This window comes from Halichoerus grypus, chromosome 3 (assembly GCF_964656455.1).
Source record: "Halichoerus grypus chromosome 3, mHalGry1.hap1.1, whole genome shotgun sequence".
In the NCBI taxonomy this organism is placed as follows: domain Eukaryota; kingdom Metazoa; phylum Chordata; class Mammalia; order Carnivora; family Phocidae; genus Halichoerus; species Halichoerus grypus.
In genome coordinates, this window is record NC_135714.1 from 65480838 (window position 1) to 65501361 (window position 20524).

General features: G+C 39.7%; 1 protein-coding gene across 5 annotated transcripts in view; it reads right to left on the minus strand.

Annotated features, from left to right (window-relative positions):
* The window catches only part of RASGEF1B (RasGEF domain family member 1B), a 632901-nt gene that overhangs the window by 358376 nt on the left and 254001 nt on the right, over positions 1-20524 (minus strand). For all 5 annotated transcript variants that reach the window (XM_078068829.1, XM_036070550.2, XM_036070549.2 and 2 more), the window contains one exon: positions 11023-11076. Coding sequence is in view for 2 of the 5 variants with exons in the window: in XM_036070550.2 (XP_035926443.1) it covers positions 11023-11076 (54 nt within the window). In the remaining 3 variants the exon portion in view is untranslated. The remainder of the gene's footprint in view (positions 1-11022; positions 11077-20524) is intronic.

Consider the following 20524-nt stretch of genomic DNA (forward strand, 5'->3'; position numbering starts at 1 on the left):
ACACAGTCAGTGGTCCTCATTATGACCATGTGATTTGTACCTCAGCACATCTCTGCAAGGAACGGTGAACAGAGCTCTGTCCTCCAGCATATCTCTGCCTTTTATAAGTAAACCGAAAAGAGTTTTCCAAAGGGCAGCCCTGTAGCAACCTGAGCAGAAGGTGCTGCCTGGCCGCACAACAGGGGCACACAAAACATTTGCAAACCTGCAGGATGCTTCCTCTGAGACACCTGGCAGCACTGCTTTTGACGACTAAGACTCAAAGCCCCTTAAGAGATAACAGGGTGCTCTCAAACAGCCAGATTACCTTTGATGACACCAGACCAGCCTCAAGACCTTTTCCTGCTTGAATAACCTTGGGATTTCCAGATTTCCATTATGCAAGATGACAAGCTCTGATTCAGCCACAGTGCAACCTTTCATTAGACATCTTCTGCTTCCTCCAGATGCCGGCCTTTGTGACTCTCCAAACAGAAATGGGAAACAACACTTTCCTTTTTGTCTTTGTCCCACCTCTGGGACTGCAGGAGAGGAAAGACTTGGCCAGAAACCTCTCTCTAAAGAACACCAAGTGGAAAGAGACCCCTCCTCAGGAGGACATAGCACCTGTCTTTCCTATGGAGACAGGGAGACACTTGAGGCAGGCTTCGGGAGAGCAACAAGTCACTGGAAGCAGCCCTCCGCAGCTCTTTTCACCGGCAACCATGTTCAGGTGCTTTTGCAGCAAGCTGCCAGCTCAAGGCTCTAATTAATTAAAAGGCTCTTCTTGCCAGGGACATTGGCCATTTGACATCTCAGCTGGAGATTAGAGCTCATGAAGGTTCGGCTTTGGAAGAACAGCTCTGCTGTTATCACGTTTGATCTCCCCAGTGGGAAAACCCAAGTGCCCAGAGTTGCAATAATCATGTTAAGTGCCAGTTTCCTTTGCCAAAAAACAGTACACTCTTTTCTTTATCCTTCCCTTGGGGAAAACTCCCACTGAGTCATTTACTGGGTTCTCTGCTTATCTTGCAATTCCACACCAGAAGCATCATTTTTTTTCAACATATGTAGGCAGTTCCACAAGCCTGCACGGTCTGTGATTTTAAAGATCATTAAATTTAGGCTCAACCCCAGAAGCAGGACAGAGCACATGATCTCCTGCAACAATATTTAAAATGCAAGCAACATTGGAGACTTATCCCACTAATTTCCATGGGGCAGGCAAGTCTTTGAAAAGACCATCCTTCAACCTCTGACTCAAAACATAAATAGTCCTGGCCACCAAGCAGATAGAACCCAGAGGTGCATTTCAGTGTTGTCCTGATGAGAGAAGAATGAGATGGGGACACTGACCAGATTAGTGGCTCTCCCAGGTAAGGTTACTCACAGCCTTTTCTCTGCTACCAAAGCATACAGAACTTGCCCTATTGTGATTTATCCAAGTATAGTATTGCCCACCCCCTAAACTATGAGCTCATTCATGACAAGGATTCTTCTGTCCTTTATCCTCCAAATAATCATGGGAGGCTTTCAATATGTATTAAATAGTAAATTAATTGGGTCTAGGGGAAATGGACACAACTTATAACTTATACCTTGTTACCTGATATATTAGGTCAAGGAAAGAAAAAAGGAAGGAAGGAAGGAGGGAGTAGAGAAAGTTAAATAGGGAAATGAAGAAAATGAAAAAAGAAGAATAAAAAAGAAATAGAAATTTATGAAAGTTATTGAGATGCACAGGCTAGAAATTATGGTTGCAAAAATGCCCGATGTTAGGTTGTATCTATAAAAAAAAAAAGAGGCAAATATAGGCTAATGGGCAAAAGAAACCCATATATTAACATTTAGAAAAGGCAATGGATATACATTTATTTGAGGGACAGGATATTTTATATTTTATTCTGTACCTCCAAGCAAGTAATAAGGTATTTTTACCTGCCTGTGTATATTCTAGGTGCTGGCATAAGAAGACATACAAAGAGTAGGTTCTCCACCTTCCTTTCTTTTTCATTTTGAGCCTTCTGCTGGAAGCTTTTGGTGGAATGATCCTACGCCAAGTTTATGAATTAACAAACACTATTAAATGTCTACCATGGGCTTAAAATTGTGTCAGGTGCTGGAGGTACAGAAAAGTATACTCACCGTACTATTAGGAAGGTGTTATGTTTCATTTATTAAGAAATGTTTTGCTCTTACAGAGCTGAAACCCATAACAATATTGAACTTGAGTGCATTCTCATTATTAGAAATTAGAATTACTAAGAATTAGAGACCCATACCAGGGTATTTCTCCAGGGCAAACAGCTTACATTTTTGCAAATGTGCATTTTAGCCCAAGTCCACTGATGTACTTTCCTTGGTGTTGTTGCTCTTTTAGAGAAAAAAATAAAGTGAGACTCAAGCTACCAAGGTTCAAATTTATTCTCTGCACAGGGATGGAATAATGAACATCTCTTACTGAGACACTGCTCTAAGAATTTTACATGGATCCATCTATTCATCCTTAACAGCAGTTCTATAGGTTGATACCATGACTTGTCTCATTTTATACACGAGACAAGTGAGGCACAGAGAAGCTGAGTAATTTGGACAAAGTTGTAGAGCTGATGGGTAGTGGAGCGTGGACTCCAGTCACAGAAATTGGTCTCCAGAGCCTGTGCTCTTAACCCCTGCCCCATAATGCATCTCAGGAGAGTAGGATTGGAAAAAATGTAACAATAAAAATCAAAACCAGACAATAAGAGATGAAAGAAGAGTGTATGGAATCCAGAAACATCTATCTTATCCCAAATATTGCAAATCAGTGCTAAGAGCTCTTTCTTGGCTGGGAGAGTGAGGCAGGGCGAGGCAGGAAGGCAAGGAAAGAGGAAGGGCTGAAGTGCTTCCCCTGTGTTCAAAGAGAAACAATTGTCCCTCCCATAAATTAGTGGCCTGTGTTGGCACATATGAAAAAAAGGATAGAAATTTGCAAATATATATATCACCCTTTATCCAGCAGAGAGCACTACATCAAGTCAGCAAAAACAGCACTCTGCCAAAAACGAACCTTCCTAGCTTCCAAAAAAATCTATTTAAAAAGTGAACAGTGTTCAAATTTACTTGAAATAATACCCTTCACTGTGACTGCTCCAGAACATGGGTTTCTGTCTTTCAGGGGTGGGGAGGGGAAGTCAGAGGAATGTCTTCAATGCTGACAGGGTTGGTCTGGTCTTTACGTCCTTTCTCAGGGCATGGGAAGAAGCCACCATGACCTACCAGCCCAGAAATTCTGCCAAGAAGCTGAGAGTCATGGGACTCTGCCCAGCCAGCTTTGTGTAGGTCAGTGAACACGTCTAGACATTAAGTCTTAATCTTTGAAAGAGGAAGCCAGATACAATATAGCTTCAAAAGGCTGAGGAACCAACTGTGAGTAAATATCTTAACTGCTGATATTACTATCTTGGGCTGTGTTTACCCAGAGACCTATTCATCAACCCTGATGAAAAACTTAAATTTTCCAATAGCCCATTACATTCTAGATTCTTAATCATCTCTTCCTAAAGGAAGAATGAAGGTAGTGAAGCATCACCTATGTCTATTAAAAATAAAAATACCACACAGTAGGCTCAGAGATGATGTGGGCACATGCTCTGCACACTGATACATCATTGGTAATAGTGGAGAGCACCCAAGTCAAAGCCAAGGGTGGGTAGAATAGGTAGCACCGTCAACACAACCACAAATAATCCTATAAATTACTGCCACCAACAGATAGATTTCCTTTAGGTTTCCATATATTCTAAAACCAATACTTTTTTTTAAAAGATTTTATTTATTTATTTGAGAGAGGGAGAGCACTAGAGAGAGAGAGCAAGCATGAGTGGGGGGCAGAGGGACAGGGAGAAGCCCTCAGCAGGGAGCCCAACGTGGGGCTCGATCCCAGGACCCTGGGATCATGACCTGAGCCAAAGGCAGATGCTTAACCGACTGAGCCACCCAGGCGCCTCTAAAACCAATACTTTCTATATGATAGGGATACATTTCCTAAAGATACTATTTTTAAAAGTTGTCACTGAGGGCTGCCTGTGTGGCTCAGTCAGTTGAGCATCTGACTCTTGCTTTTAGCTCAGGTCAAGGTCTCATGGGTCCTAAGACCAAGCCTCGTGTGGGGCTCTGCACTCAGTGCAGAGTCTGACTGGGATTCCTTTTCCTCTCCTCCCCCTCTGTGTGTCTCTCTCTCAAATAAATAAATAAATATTTTAAAAAAGAAAGAAGTTGTCATTGACATGAGTTAAGATATCAGAAGTCCAGGGAGAGAGAACAGAGGGACATACAGAGAGAGAAATGGAGCACCTCCCAACCAAAATGTTACAATAAACCATCAAAATGGCTAAATTTTTAAAATAAACTCTCCAACCTGAGGAACCTATTTTTATGACAACAGACAGGGATTTGGGCTGAGATTCTAGGTTACCATATACAGATGAAAGTTACAACAGGATAAAGCAGGTCATTTTGACACCAAACCGAAAAATGCCTATTTTTCATTTCCAAGTAATTTGTGAAACAGAAATCTCTGACCTTTAACCCATCCCTGGGATTCATTTTATCCCTTACCCTTGCCCCATCCATCACCCTCACCTGTCCATCACCCCTAACCTATCTCTGACCTGTGCCCCAGGGGTGGGAGTCAGGGTCAGAGCCAAGAGCCTCCGAGAAGGGGCAAGGATATATGTTTTGTCCATTACTTCAAATTAAAGTACTGGAAGTCCAATAGTGCTATGACAGAATGTCCCTACACAAAAAAAGCTGAGTTGACACATCTGGATCTGAATATCTTGCACTGAGAGATTTAAAAGTATCAAGACACAAAGATATAAATATCAATGAGCATAAAACAGGTAGCAGGAGACATGGAACATGCTTGAAGATCTTTCTCTGCTGCTCATCCCTCAGTACACATCTCCCCATGAGTCAACTTAAGTTAAATAATGTAGGGTGGAGAGGTTATAGAGGAAAGAAATGAGAAGACATGAATTAGGCCTATCTTCTAAGAGTCTACTTGGAGTTTAATATGTGCCCTAGAGTAAGTCACTTCATATCTTGGCATATCCATTTTTCCTCTATAACATATTAACAGTAATAACTGCCTTGCAATAAGAGGCACCCAATAAATAATCATGAATGAATGAATGAATTCACACATATCTCCTAGATGCTTTTAGGTTCTGCAAATTAAAAAGTGAACTGGTCTTTGGCTGAAAATAAGAACAGGGATTCTTACAACTCTGTAAAGTAGTGTTTAGGAAGTAGGATATTTGCTATCTTTCACTAAACTAAACACTTCAATCCATGCCCCCCTCCCACCCAGCTATCCATTAACACCTTATTTTATTGCAGAAATTGCCTTCAAAAATAAACCCTGAATATAAGTATCCTTTTCTCAACTCCCAGGAAAAGAAAAAAAAAAAAAAAAAAACCCTGCTTTTTTTAACAAAATGGCCCCAGAATGATATTACATTAATGGACAATCATGTATTCAGCAAATCCATTCAATAAACTTCTATGAGCCCTTACTACCAGGGAGGTATTATTATTCCTAACAGAATCCATTATTGTTCTTCCCCTCCAAGAGATAATAGTTTAAGGGAAAGCTGAACCGATAAATAAGTATTTAGAATCCAATGGCAGAAAGAAGTAGCAAAACACTAAAGCAATGGTATGTCAGACTGCCTGGATTCACATCCTGGCTCCAACACCTACTACTGGTGTATCCTCGAGCAAGTTCTTTAATGTCACTAGGCCTCAAATTCTTTATCTGTAAATGGTAGTAATAATTTTACTTACCTCAGAGGGCTGTTATAAAAATTGAATAAGGGGATCCACGTAAAGTACTTTTCACAGGGCTGAGAATACAGTAAACACTTGACAAGTTTTGTGGTTGTTGTTAGGTGTTATACCTTGGTGTAAGTACAAAACATTATGAACTCCAGGTGAAACCACTCATCTTTCCTGGAGAAACCAAGAAAGTCTTTGAAAAGGAAACGACAATGTGAGGGGTCTCTCCGTAGAAGACTAAGCTTTCAAGCAGACAGAAAGGGAAGATAACATTCAAGAAGAAGAAACAGTTTGTACAGGGGCACAAAGTTATCAAAAAGTTTTGCATTCAGGAGCAGTCTGCTCAAGACCTCTAGACTCCAGCACCTAGTAAAATACCAGAAGATAAGGCTGAAGATAATGGGAATGACTTGTTGAGTTATGCAGAGGAGTATGGGGTCTATTCTGAATAAAACTTGAATCCCTTAGATGCTTTTAAATAAGATTTGACATGAACAGTTGTGTTTGTTGTTTGTTTTCTGGAAAGTAACTCTGGTAGTGTTTTGGAAAATGGAATGAAGAAGAAAAGACTTGGTATAAGAAAAGAGCAAGGAGGGAGTTGTTACAACCTTCCAAAGGAGGAATAAGAAGGTAAGGAAAAAGATGATGGAGAGATTCTAGGGACATCTCAAAATGGAATTTACAGAATTTGATAGCTAGTTGGATGTGGGAAGTAAAGAAACAAGAGAAATCAAGGATGACACTGACATTTCTAGCTTGGAATGGTAAAGCCATTGACTGGAGTGGTGAATATAAGAGAAGAAGGCTCAGGATGGGAGAGAATATGTGTAAAAGAGAATACATATCTTTATTTACACTAAGACATGGTCTGTGGGACAACAAAGTGGAAAAGACCTCTAGTTAATCAGCAACACAGATCTAGGGTTCAGAAGAGATTTCATTACTTGAGACACAGATTTGAGAGTAATTTTCTTAAAATAGACCCCATCTGAATAGGCAAGACTGCCCAGAGATTGTTGATTATGTACATGGTACTATCTATGCAAAATATTGTAGGGGAATGTCTGTAGGTTAAATAAATATTGTTGAAATAGTATAGCTATATAGACTCAAAGCTGGTTGAATAATAATCCTACCTCCCCATCAAAAAATTAAACAAAAAAAGTGGATGAGTTGACCAGAGTTGTCTACCCTGCTTTCATATAATATGAGTTCTATCCTTTCTTCCTTCCCTGATATTCTATAGCAAGATGTGTCCCTCCATCTATCTAAGGTTAATGCTGTGCTTTGGCATCTCCTTGCCTTTCTATTGTCTTCTTTCTAGCATTTAAACACACTTGCCCAAATCTACCCCAACTTAAGAGACCCTCCCTCAACCCAATAGCCCCCACTAACTACTCATTTCTTTCCTTCCTTTTGCAACACATTCCTTTAAAGACTAGCCTACCATTTCTATTTCCTTCCTCACTCAATCTTAAACCCACTGTAACCTGGCTTCTGCACCCATCACTTGTATCTCACTAAAACCAATAATGACCTACAATATTGATAAACCGAGTGGATGCTTTTCAGTCCTAATTTTACTTAACCTCCCAGCAAAAGTTTTGATACAAGTGACAACCTCCTTTTTAATGACTCACTTTTTTATTGATTTGATTTCTGTGACACTACATCCTTCTGATTTCTTCCAACATCTATGGCCCTATCTTCTCACTTTCCTTCACAGGAAATAGTCTTCTCCCAGGCCTTATATACCAATACTCTCAGATTCTTATAAACACTCTTCATTTCCACTCCACACATTCCCTGGGCAATCTTGTCCATTCACACTCTGTCAACCATTCTCTATATGTGTATTTCTCCCATATTCATATTTCTATCCTAGAACGCTATCCTGAGTTATAAATCAACATGCCCAGATCCCTGCTAGTCATCTTTGCTGGGAGATCTTACAAACACTACAAACCTAACATGTACCAATCTGAACTCATCAACTTCCTCCCTGACCCTATTACCTAAGAAAATTGCACGCTAATGGAACACTGGGTGTTATGCCCAAACAATGAATCATGGAACACTGCATCTAAAACTAATGATGTAATGTATGGTGATTAACATAACAATAAAAAATTTTAAAAAAAGAAAAGAAAGAAAAAGGCACCCTATTCTGCCAGTTGCCCATGCCAGAAATCAAGGAATCATCCTTAGCTATTTCCTCTACCATATATCCAAACTATTGTCATATTGTGTTGATCTTATCACTCAAATATCTCTTGATCTTCAATGCTATTATTCTAATCCTGGCCACTACCATCTCTTGTCTAGATTATAGCCTTAGACCTAGACTTCGTGTCTGATATCTTGCTTCTTCTGTTCTTCAGCAACCAAATGATTTTAAAATAAAAATCATATCAAGTCACATACACCTACCTTCCCAAGTAAAAATTTCTTGTTACCCTTAAAATAAATCCAAATTCTGGTTTTACAAGCCCCTCCATGATCAGGCTTTTTTTTTTTCTTTTTTGTCTCACTGTTTATCATTCTCTATTTCAAGTTGCAATTTTCAGACATTCTGAACATTTTATAGTTCTCTACCTCTCCAGATTTTCATACTTGGTGTTTCCCTGCCTCCACCTTGTCTTCATGTGGCCAAACCCCATTCATTCTTTGGATATCTGCGTGAAGGCCACTTCTTTTTTTTTTTTTTAAGATTTTTATTTATTTAACAGAGAGGGAGAGAGAGCACAAGTAGGCAGAGCGGCAGACAGAGGGAGAGGGAGAAGCAGGCTCTCCGCCGAGCAGGGAGCCCGAAGCGGGGCTCGATCCCAGTACCCTGGGATCATGACCCGAGCCGAAGGCAGCTGCTTAACCGACTGAGCCACCCAGGCGCCCCAAGGCCACTTCTTCAGGAAAGTTTTTCTGACCCCTAGATTAGGTTAGGTTCCCTTCATGTAAGATCTTATAACCTCCCAACTTAAAAAAAGAATCATATCATCCATCACAATTTTACTTGTCCAATGACTACCCATATGTTCTATGAGGGAAAAGGTCATATGTGACTTGTTCACCATAATATTTCAGTTCATGTCACATAGCAGGTGCTCAGTGATCACTTGGTAACTGTGCTGGATGAATCAAATTGAGTCATAGAGACTGACTATGCTACTCTACTTTGTGCATGACAAGAACTGAGAGAGGTAGTAAATAAGTTGGATAACAGAACTGGGTTTATAAATTATCTCAATTGATCAAATTGTAAAAATGAATAAAATAAATATAATGGCCTATATTCATACTCAAAGACTCATTTACATAAATATAAAAGAAAATCATGTTTTAATAGCAGGTCATGTGAAAATGTCTTAAGAGCATGTGCAAGTACTTCAAATTTCACAGGGCCCACAGAGGAACATGGCTGATAAAGAGAAACTGATGCCATCTTACACTGTATTAGTAGAATATTAGTGTTACACTGAAGAAAGCCTACAGCTTGTCCTTTCATCATAGCCCATTCTTACGTTGTACCTGGCATACACCAAGTATGTAAAGAAAGCTCCTGAATGAAGAGTAAAGTCTTGAAGTGTTTTTGCCAAACTGACCACCTGAAGAACAATACATAATTTTTGACATTGGTAACAAAGAGTATGCAAAAAAAAAAAAAGTATAACCTAGTCTAGAAGGAATAATAATACCTAACATAGCATTGATTATGTATTGAGCACTGTTCTAAGCACTTTATATATATTAACTCATCTATCATATGAAGTAGGTACAATTACTATCCCCATTCTACAGTGATAAAAGTGAGGCACAGATAGCTTATGTGACCAGAGTCACATAAGTAGTAAGTGGGAGAGCCAAGTATTGAAACCAAATAGCCAGCAACCAGCAGCCCACACTTCTGGAAATCAATTATAACAATATTCTACTAGAAATAAAGAAGGAAAATCATTAGCCCAGGAGTGAGCTGGGGAGAAGATTCAGAAGAAAGCATATTAACTGGCTTCATACTTTAAACATCAGGCAGAAATCAAAAGGAAACAGATCCTGGCTCAATAAAATGAAGAACTTTCTAATGCTTTGATTTGTCTCACTAGTGAACAGTCAGGGTCATTGGGTTCCCTGTTAATAGAGTATCCAGGTAGAGGCTAGAAGTCCTTCTATACATGGTATCAAGAGCAGTCCCACTCTGGGAAAAAGGTGAGAATAGAGAACCCCTGAAGTCCATTTTCTAGGATCTGTAATGTTAAGAATACAACATGCACCTCAATCTCAGACAGCGCAGACCAGAACTCAGTCAAGATGGGGATTTAATAGGCAATAAAAAACTACCAAGATAATGAAATGGATGGCATTCAGAATAGTGGACCCTCACATCACCTTTAAAGATGAAGATCCCAGCTACCTTTTTCCATATCAAGCAAATTCAGAAATGGAAACAGCACAGCAAAACAATGCCATGCTATAAAACCCTAAGAAATGCCAAGTTACTAATATATGAGGCACGGGTCAACTCTTTATGCACCTGGTTTTCCATATCAATAGATAGTGTCAAAGAATTTATTTGCGTTGTTCAGACTGTGAAATCGCTTCTTTCCCCTCAAAAAGGAGAAGACCTAGTTAAACCTGAGATTAAAGAGGCAGATAAAAGAGTCTCCTGGACTGCGAAGGCCAGGAATTAGACATGCAGCTACGGCTATAGCAGTCAGTCTCCAGACAAGATCCATTACAGGGACGTCTGCCATCAGATGCTAGCGAGGCTAATCCTTTTGCAAAGCATGACAGCTTCTCAAACTGGACTGTAGTGAATCCAAACCAGATTTTTATGCTATATGATCAGCTTTCAAAATACAAAATCATTTTTATATTGTGTTGAGTTTAGGTTTATTACATTTAAATTTGGAAACAAGGATATAGATGCCTGCAATGCAGCTTGTCCCAGACTCCCTTGATGCTCATCTTGCAGAATAAAATGTCAGATGATAGTGAGATAGAAATAAATATATGCAACCAGAGCTGCTTGATAACAAAATGCTGTCAAATGATAACAGAGTTTTCCACATCCTTAAAGAAAACCATTCAAATTTCCATCTCTGAAGAAAGAGAGCTACAACATGTCACCGGAACATTCTCATTGATCCGTAGCTTTTCAACTGCATGTCATCAACTCTGAAGCCATTTAGTACTCTGACAACAAGTTGGAAATTTTGGAGGCTGACTTACCTTTTTGCAGTCAGATAAGGACTTTTCGCTGGCCAATGTGCTGAAAATGGTGGTCTACGAAACAGAAAGTGGGTGACACATTAGAATCATCAAAGTGTAATGATATTGACTCTGCCTTGTTAATTTCTAATCCATGGTGGGCAACACTTCTTATGACCCCATTGATTTCCCTGGATTTTAAAAAATGCCTGCCCTTCAGTACTCCCACTACCAACCACCCTACCCAAGTTGGAATATTCATTATGGGCCAACAACGACAGAGTGACATAAGGACTCTTACTTATCTTTGTTTCACGAACTAGGTACCTACAGCACAATTCGGTTAATTGTCAAAAATCACATACCTTGGAAAGAGGTGAGTAATCAAAGCCAAGAAGTCTGACCTTAGAACCCACCTTCTCACCCACACATGGTACACTCTCTCTTTCACTTGAAGAGATATGTGCATAATGTCAAATGCCAAACCATTCAAATGAAACCTATTATGAGCCTGAGTGATGAAGGGGAGCTTCTCCCCATTTAAGAGATTTGTGAGTCTGAACAGCGGTACCAGATCTTGTCATCTGATCCCTATTTTCTTTAACACACTTGCTCTCCACACGATTTACTTTTTATATATTTTTTTGTTTATTTTCCTGGCCTCATGAACGACTAAAAAGGCACTTTAGCATGCAAGGCCAGTTGGGATTTATATGCAAGTTTGCTCCTTTTGGACTATCCTATGAAGAGTTAAATGTCTACGATCAACCACATAAATGGTATTGACATTTTTTTTTCAGTAAACCTGTCTACTTTTTCTTTAATTACAAAATATATATTCTTAATGAGACAATCTCCTTTCTAACTTATCCTCTTGAGGTAATCAATAATAAAAATTTGTGTTCATCCGGGATGCCTGGGTGGCTCAGTCGGTTAAGCACCTAACTCTTAATTTCAGCTCAGGTCATGATCTCAGGGTCATGAGATGGAGCCCCGCGTTGGGCTCTGCCCTGGGCACGGAGCCTGCTTAAGATTCTCTTTCTCCCTCTCCCCCATCCCCTCTGCTCGCACGCATATGTGTGCGCTCTCTCTCACTCACCCTCAAAAAAAATTCTGTGTTCATCTTTCCACACTTTCTCTGTTTATTCAAATACATATCACATTATATGTAATTACATGACATATATTATCTGCATTATATTGCATATGCACATATAGAAATTTCTTTTCTTCTTGAGATCATATCATCCTATTTAAGAATATAGTATCGGCACCTTTCCAGGTCAGCTCATATAGATTGGCTCATTCTTCTCAATAGCCACATGACATTCCATAATAGAGATATACCATATTTATATGTATGCTTTCCTTTATGGATGGACATTTGGTAGTTTCCACGTTTGGGTTCTTTTATTATTGCTTTTTGTTTGTTTATTCTTGTCTGCCATTACAAACTATGCTGCAATAAACATTTGTATGTATATGTAAATATATATGCAATATATACATATATATTATGTATGTGTGTACATACACATATACATATTTATACTGATAATTTTATTTTGGTTGAATAGGGTCAAAAAACAAAAGAAATGTAAAATAAATAAAGATATTGGTATGGCTTGAAGATGTAATCTACATAAATTTTCTCACACTCTCTCCTTGCATAACATAAAAATGTCTACCCCCCTCCCAGGATTTTGTTTTGTTTTGGGACAAGCACTAGAGATAGTTAAAAATCTGAGCCAGCATATATTCTGATCCAAAGTAATATGCAGCATTAAAGGACAGAAAACACAGATGTGGATATACATACAAAAAAGCATATTTAATGAAAAAAATAAATTCAAGGTTTAGATTGGTGTGATCTTGAAATACGGTTTGCCGGCAGTTTTTGTGTTTTTATTTTGTTTGTGAGAGAAGGTTTAAAAGTTATCTAGAAAGTTTGAATTAAAAGTAGAAAAGGGATGGGACGCGTGGGTGGCTCAGTTGGTTTAAGTATCTGCCTTCTGCTCAGGTCATGACCCCACAGTCCTGGGATGGAGGCCTGCATCAGGCTCCCTGCTCAGCAGAGAGCCTGCTTCTCCCTCTGCTCTTCCCCCCCCCCCAGCTTGTGTGCATTCTCTCTCAATCTCTTTCTCTTCTCTCAAATGAATAAATAAAACCTCTAAAAAAAAGTGGAAAAGTGAAAGAAGGGAAGAATTTTAAGTGGTAGAAGAAAAGAGGAAAAGCAAAAGTGAAAAAAGAAGGGCAAGATAAAAAGTTCACAAAATCAAACATAACAGAATTATCAGGAAAAAGAAAAAAAATGGCTCCCATAAAAAAACAGCCATCTTTGCTCAAAGAGAATGAGGGCCTGTGACTCATTCTTCTTACCATAATTAAACCCACTGACCTAATTTCAACCCTGACAAATAACAGCCCGTGTTGACAGGAGTGGATATATTCTTGAAGTTCCATGCTGTCTTGTTCTTTGCTGTTGCCAGGTATATCTTAGGTTCTCTTGTTTCCATATTCCTTGTGACTAGAAGGACAGATTCTTGCTTGCTATTCAAAGACTGAACCAGTAAGGAGAGAGAAAAGCCAAAGAAAGAGAAACAGTAGCTCTCAACGTGCTACTGAACCACCCCACCTGCAATCTTTCCATCAAATGCCTTCCTTATGATCTTTCTTTGTATTTATGTATTTATATACATGAGCACCATGTTATGAGAGAGGCCTCAATGTTCACACTCAGATTCCTGATCCGTGAAGATACAGACCCCACAAGACTTGGTCATTCCTGTAGCCCCATTATCTAGCCCAGTGCCTTCCATGAAAAAAGGTATCCAATAAATATGCACTAAACAGATGCAAAAAAAAGAAAAGAAAAGAAACGGCATCAGGTGAAATTGCAGTCCTTGTCCCAAAACACTGCTTTGGAAGCGCAGTGCCAGAAAAGCAGCCTCACATATAATAACATTACAAAGTAAAGCCTAGGGAGAGAGGAGAATGAGAAATAAAAGACGCCCAAAAAGTAGTAAAATACAGTTTCTATTCAGTATATTTCTGTTGTCTATTATCTGCTTGGTTTGGTTATCGATTTTTCAATGTCACCTATGAACATTTTGGACTGGATGATTCTTTGCTGTGGGGATGGGAGTGTGCTGTGCTGTGCGGCATCCCTGACCTCTACCTACCAGATTTCAGTAGTACGCTCCACCCCCTGACCCCAGTCCTGACAACCAAAAATGTCTCCAGATATTTCCAGGAGTCCCCTGGAGGGGGCAATTCACCCCCCATTGAGAAGCACTGGTCTAAACTCAAGAAGAGCTAGTCATGGAAATGACCCTGATTCCTTGACCAGTGTAACTAAATTTTTAACAGGGAACAGAAGTTGAAAAGTCAAAATCTGGAGAGGACCCAAATTCTAGCTACTGAAGATTCCATGTGGGGGCAACTTGAGAGACACTAATTGCATTTTTAAGTAAGTTTAAGATATACCACTAGGGACAGTAAATTAAGGAACATGTCTAAGAATTCAGATATTAGTGCTCTAGCCCCAGGGGAAATGATCTTCGAGATTAAACAATACCATTCAACCTTCAAGAATAATCTCAGGTGACCTGAGAAATATGTTTGGAGGAGAAATGAGTCAGAGATGGGTGAAACTGGCTTCACTAAAAAATTAATACAAGTAGCTCTAAATGTTATATTTGTAGAAAGGAACCACTCACTTGAGCTAAAGGACAAATGTACAGTGAAATCTCAGTACCTGGAATGAGTATGAAAGAAGTATGGCATGGGTCAATGAGAGTCTGTATCCTTAATTTGGCCATTTTCTAAGGGGATTTTACTTATACGCTCCGTTGGTCTCATTTCGTTCCCATCGAAAGAAACTGGCATTCCAGTTTCCTAATTAGAGCTATTGTAAATGACTTTGGGTGGGCTTTCTAAACCTTCCAATAACATGTTCACTTTAATTACTGGAAATGAAAGGCTCAAAACATGGTGACTTACCCACACTGTGACCTTCTTGACTGTTGCATCAATATTTTTCTACTAAAGAGGAAACCCCTAATGAGTCTCCTCCACCAAAGTTTGCGTGATGCTGCATTTGTCAAAGGAGTGCAAGTACAATGGTGCACAATGACTTTTTAGAGCACTGACTTCTAACTCTGTTGGCAAGGTGACCAGCATGGGGTGAACAGTATTATACATAGAAGTTGTAGCAATTTGCCAAATGAATCTAGAAAGGTGAGGCCCTACTGTTGTCCATTTATATACTGATACCTGAAATTTCACTTATTAGAGCCCTGCTTTTCACAACAGGCTTTGAATCATCATAGACAAAACCTCAAGGGATGCTAGGGTATAAGAGTCAATGCAAAGGGGGCAATTGAAAATTTCATGTATTATAATTATTGGTCTGTTACACCTTAGAAGGAATGAGTGTATCAGATCTTTTTCTACAAGCAGATTTTTGACTTTGGGTTTTTTAAGTTTTCTAAAAATTTCAAAAACAGATTTTGATGGGAGAGAAATGAAGACTTACATAAAAAAGACACTGGACACTCATGGTGATGGGAAAAGATCTAAAAACATAGGTCACATCAGGCTCCCTAAAAAGCAGACTGTGAGATGGAGGTTAGCATACAGGAGGTTTATTAGGGACTGCTCTCAGGAACTCCACTTGTGGAAGGAAAGGGAAGCGTTCAGGACCAAGCACAGGAAGAAGGTGGGCCCTGGTAAAACTCAACAAAGGTCTCAGTCCACCAAACAGGGAGCCCTGAACTGGGGTAGACTTGTCCCCAGCTGGGGTGGAGCTAAGAGCTGCCCTGGAAGGGGGGCATGACCCTGGGCAAGATGACTATTTTCAGCCAAGGGCAATTTCCTGAGAGGGTGGACAGCTGAGAGTAGACAGCCAGCTGCACTCCTAGAAACAGGGACATCTGTGTGGAGCACTGCTGTGGCCACTACAATATACTTTACTTTGACACACTTTGCCAAGGGCAGATACTGGTTGTGACCGACTTAACTCTAGTTGAACATGATCTCTTATTAGAACTTAGAAGTTTGCTGGTCTTTTATGATAGAATCTCTAAACAGATAAACAAATGGGCCACTTGCTCAGGAGTCTAGGTGCTTGGGTCTAATGTCCCTTTTTAACAGACCTCTTGTGAGCTTAAGATGGGTAACTGGCCATAAGGTCTTGAATTCTTCATTATGAAATGAAGAAACCCATATTCATGTCCTTTTAGGTCATGATAACCTGGCTAATTTGAAGAAAATTGGCCTGATTTTATCAGACACATCTTTTAGAAATCAATGAGTATACTGCCTACTTCTTCCCTCCATCCTCTGAGGAAAGAACATTTGACTGAGTAACATGGTCAGCTCTTGATTACCTCCAGAGCTAGAGAGAGCTTTACAGGTGATCCACAAAAGCATAACTTATAAAATGTCTCTACATCTGATTTTGAGAGATACTAAATAATGGTCTATTTAGAAGATGAGGTGGTTAAACACAACGTCCTTAAATTAACATTAATGATCATTTATAGAAATATTCCAAGTGGGCAGAAAGGCAAAAGCAACCCAGAAGGAAGAGTGACTTGGGATGAAAAACTGGCAATGATAAGGCCTTGGTCTGAGAACCTAAATGGAGGATCAGCAATTGACTGCTCAACTAGTCCAGCCTACAGAAACAGATTCCAGAAGGGCAGCTGCTTATCCCATTCTCACTGGTGGGAGTGGTTTGCAAAATGAGCACTGAAAAGAGACTCCATATGTTCTACACTCCTTTTTAAGAGAGAGTTTACCTCTGAGAGTGATTACAATGTTGTCTCAGTCCCACTAAATTAGGTTTAGAAAAAAAAAACAGAAACAGATAGATTCTAACTCTACTGAGCTTATTTCGTCCATGTAATGTCTACAACTAAGATTTATATTTTAAAAACAGCAAACCTATGATGCTTACTTGATTAAATTGGAACAAAGTCAGGTGCAAGAGAATTGCTTAAGTACTGGATTATAAAAATTAAGGAATTCAGAAACTGAATCTCTGAGATAGATGGTAATGTTACAAAATTTTATTTCAAGCATCAGTTGTTCCTTTATGTGTGTGTATGTCTGTATATGTGTATGTGTGTGTTTCACGCCCAGCCAGACACCACCAAACAGGCCAGCTAGTTTTGATAAATGGTCAAATACAGTTGAAAGCTAAGCACCATTTAAAGGAATGATGCCTGCATAAGGCATCTCCATCTGATACCCACCATTTGTACCACACAGACACAGTGGATGACTTCTTACTCATTGGTAGATGTCAGAACTAGACTTATTCATATTACTAACAATTTGGAAGTCATTTACACATGAATCGATGGGTCCCAAAAGTGCACACTACTTGGATGCTTTCTTAGACATTACAGTCGGCCAATTTTAGGATTTCTAGACAAAGTATAAATTTCCATTTGGTCTTCATGCTTTAGCAAGCTAGTATTGATACATGTACACTGAAAATAGTGGCATCCCTCCAGGCAAAGTGTGGCATTCATATTTTTTAAGTGCATGATTATAAAACACAACAAGCTAAAGGAAAAAAATTATACCCCTGAATAAATGATAAAATTACAGTGTTTTCTTGTAGTCCATGAATACTGCAAATTTCAATTAACCAAGTGAAAAGCCATTGAATGTGCCAGCAGGATTTATATCCCAGACTAATGACCATCATCTGCATCCTATTTAGCTAATGAAGGTTTGGAACACTTGTGGATAATTAAGGGAAAGCTGATGGGAGGAAATTCGAACCATGGAAAGATCAAATCTATTTATGTCTGCATTTAAAACTAAACATATCTAATAGTTCATTCAATCAAGGCATAATGTCTGCTCATTTGGGATAAGATAGATGCTCTTAAGTTAAATAGGCAGGTTAGCTCCCAAAACACAAAATTCATTCCTCATTCATTCATTCCTCATTCATTCATTCAATACTATTTAAACACCTTCCATGTGCCTCTGCCCTTGTGGCTCAACACAATAGCACCATGATTTCCCTAATGTTTTCCCCACCACCTTCCCTCCTCCAGCTTAATTAAGTTTACAGCTCTGGTTTTCACTTTACCCAAGTAACTACCGACCACCTGTCTGTCGTGACAGCTACGGCATATAGCTGCAGTTGTAGGACAGGACGGGAAAATACAGGTGTACAATAGGGCACTTGGCTTTTTCTGACACCTGGCAGAGCACCTCAGGAGTGGGGCCCAGGCTCATTAATAGGTGGGTGTTCATGTGTGGAAGACTAAAGACTGCTTAAAGGAAGATAACACCTGATATTCAGGGATAGCAAAAATAGGAATCACACTCAGTGCAGCTCTATTGAATTTCCCTAAATAGTTTATAGGCATTTCATTCCATTTTTATTATCCCACATGAGAGGGAGCACCTTAAAAACCCCTCACTGGGTCCCTGCCAAGATCTGACAAATTTGTGTCTAACAAAGGTGATGCTTCAGGAACCTCCAATCCTAAGATCTATGTCAATGCTGAAAATGGGACACCTAGCTGGTAGGCATGTTGTGGGAAGTCAACTAATGGTGGCAACTCAATCTTAGGTGCACACATTTATGTTTTTTCAGAATCCCTTCCATGTCTGAAAGGAAAGCCAGATTTTAAAAAAAATCAGCAAAATCAGAGCTTACACATAGCCAGCTGGGCATAACTTTATCTAAGCCAGTGGGTCTCAAACATTAGTGGCATGAGAATCACCTGAAGGTCTTGTTAAACAGGTTGCTGGGCCCCACCTCCCAGAGTTTCTCATGTAGAGGGTACGGGGTGGGGCCCAACAATTTGCATTTCTAACACATTCTCAGGTAAGGTTGATGCTCCTGATCTGGGAACCATCCCTTAAGAATCAGTGGTCTCAACAAACTGAGGGTTGCTGGAGTGGGGGGTGGGGTGGGAGGGATGGGGTGGCTGGGTGATAGACATTGGGGAGGGTATGTGCTATGGTGAGCGCTGTGAATTGTGCAAGACTGTTGAATCATAGATCTGTACCTCTGAAACAAATAATGCAATATATGTTAAGAAAAAAAAAAGATAGTAGGAGGGGAAGAATGAAGGGGGGGAAATCGGAGGGGGAGATGAACCATGAGAGACGATGGACTCTGAAAAACAAACTGAGGGTTCTAGAGGGGAGGGGGGTGGGAGGATGGGTTAGCCTGGTGATGGGTATTAAAGAGGGCATGTTCTGCATGGAGCACTGGGTGTTATGCACAAACAATGAATCATGGAACACTACATCAAAAACGATGTAATGTATGGTGATTAACATAACAATAAAAAGGTCAAAAAAAAAAAAATCAGTGGTCTCATCTATACCCAAAGGAAGTTAACAGCACTGATAACTATTCCTTTTATGACCTCACAAGAAAGGAAAAAGTGTCTTTGAATTTCCATAAGTATAATTTTAATTAGTGACAATACTAATGCCTTCTGATACTTACATAAAACTTCCAATCTCTAAAGCCCCTTGACATACATTGTTTCACTTCAACTTCCAAACAAAACTATAATGTAGTGTTATTAATCTCATTGTAGGACACCAAGAAACAGAAAGGTTAAGTGACTTGCCTAAGTTTTCTTAACTAGAAAGTAGTCAAACCGAGACTCCGGTCACTGGTCTTCAGAAGTATTTCTGGGGTAGAACTGTGCTATGGGAACTGTACTCTGGGATCATCAAAGTACAGTAAGAAATTCATTTAAAAACTGACAAAGTGAGGTTGCTCTAGTCTGACAATATCAATGTCAAAGTTTCTTTACTAATAAACACTAATTTTTTTCTTACTCAGCACCCTTTATAAAAGCTAATGAGCCTTTGCATTCATTCTGAATTATATAAAAGATATTTTTTTAGATCTCCCTTAAAAGGGCTAGGTGGAAGAGAAGCTGAGAAATGTATATATAAAGTCCAAATACAAAGATAAGGTTGGCAGCAACCGCCAACTCTAGGAAGAGAATGACACTGGAGAAAAGGTGTTACTTTTTAGTACCAGTTCCCTTTCCTGCAGGGAGTGGATCTTCGATGTTTCACCAGGTTAGCATCTTTGGGGCAGATAACCAGTCGGAAGCTCTGACTGTGCAGAGAGCAGAAGGAATTCCACAGCTTACAAAGAGCACAGAAGTAAAAAATGATGGGACCCAAGGCTGCTGCCACAAACATCCCCCACCAGAATTGCCATGAAGAGGACAGACTCTCTCCCTTGGCTGCACCCTCACGCCCCTGACCCTAACCAGGAGGATTCTATGAGATGGAGGGAGATGGTGCACTCTGGGACATCATGCGCTTCATGACAATATATGAACATGGCCAATCAGTGCCAGGAGGAGAGAGCAGAGGAACAAAGAGCCTCAATGAAGACACAACAAAATACAACATTTTGGGACAAATGACACCCACTGAGTGGTGTCAAGCTTCCTCTCTCAAAGCTGCAGACCAGGTCTCCTTAAAGCCATCAACTTAATATAACAAGGCT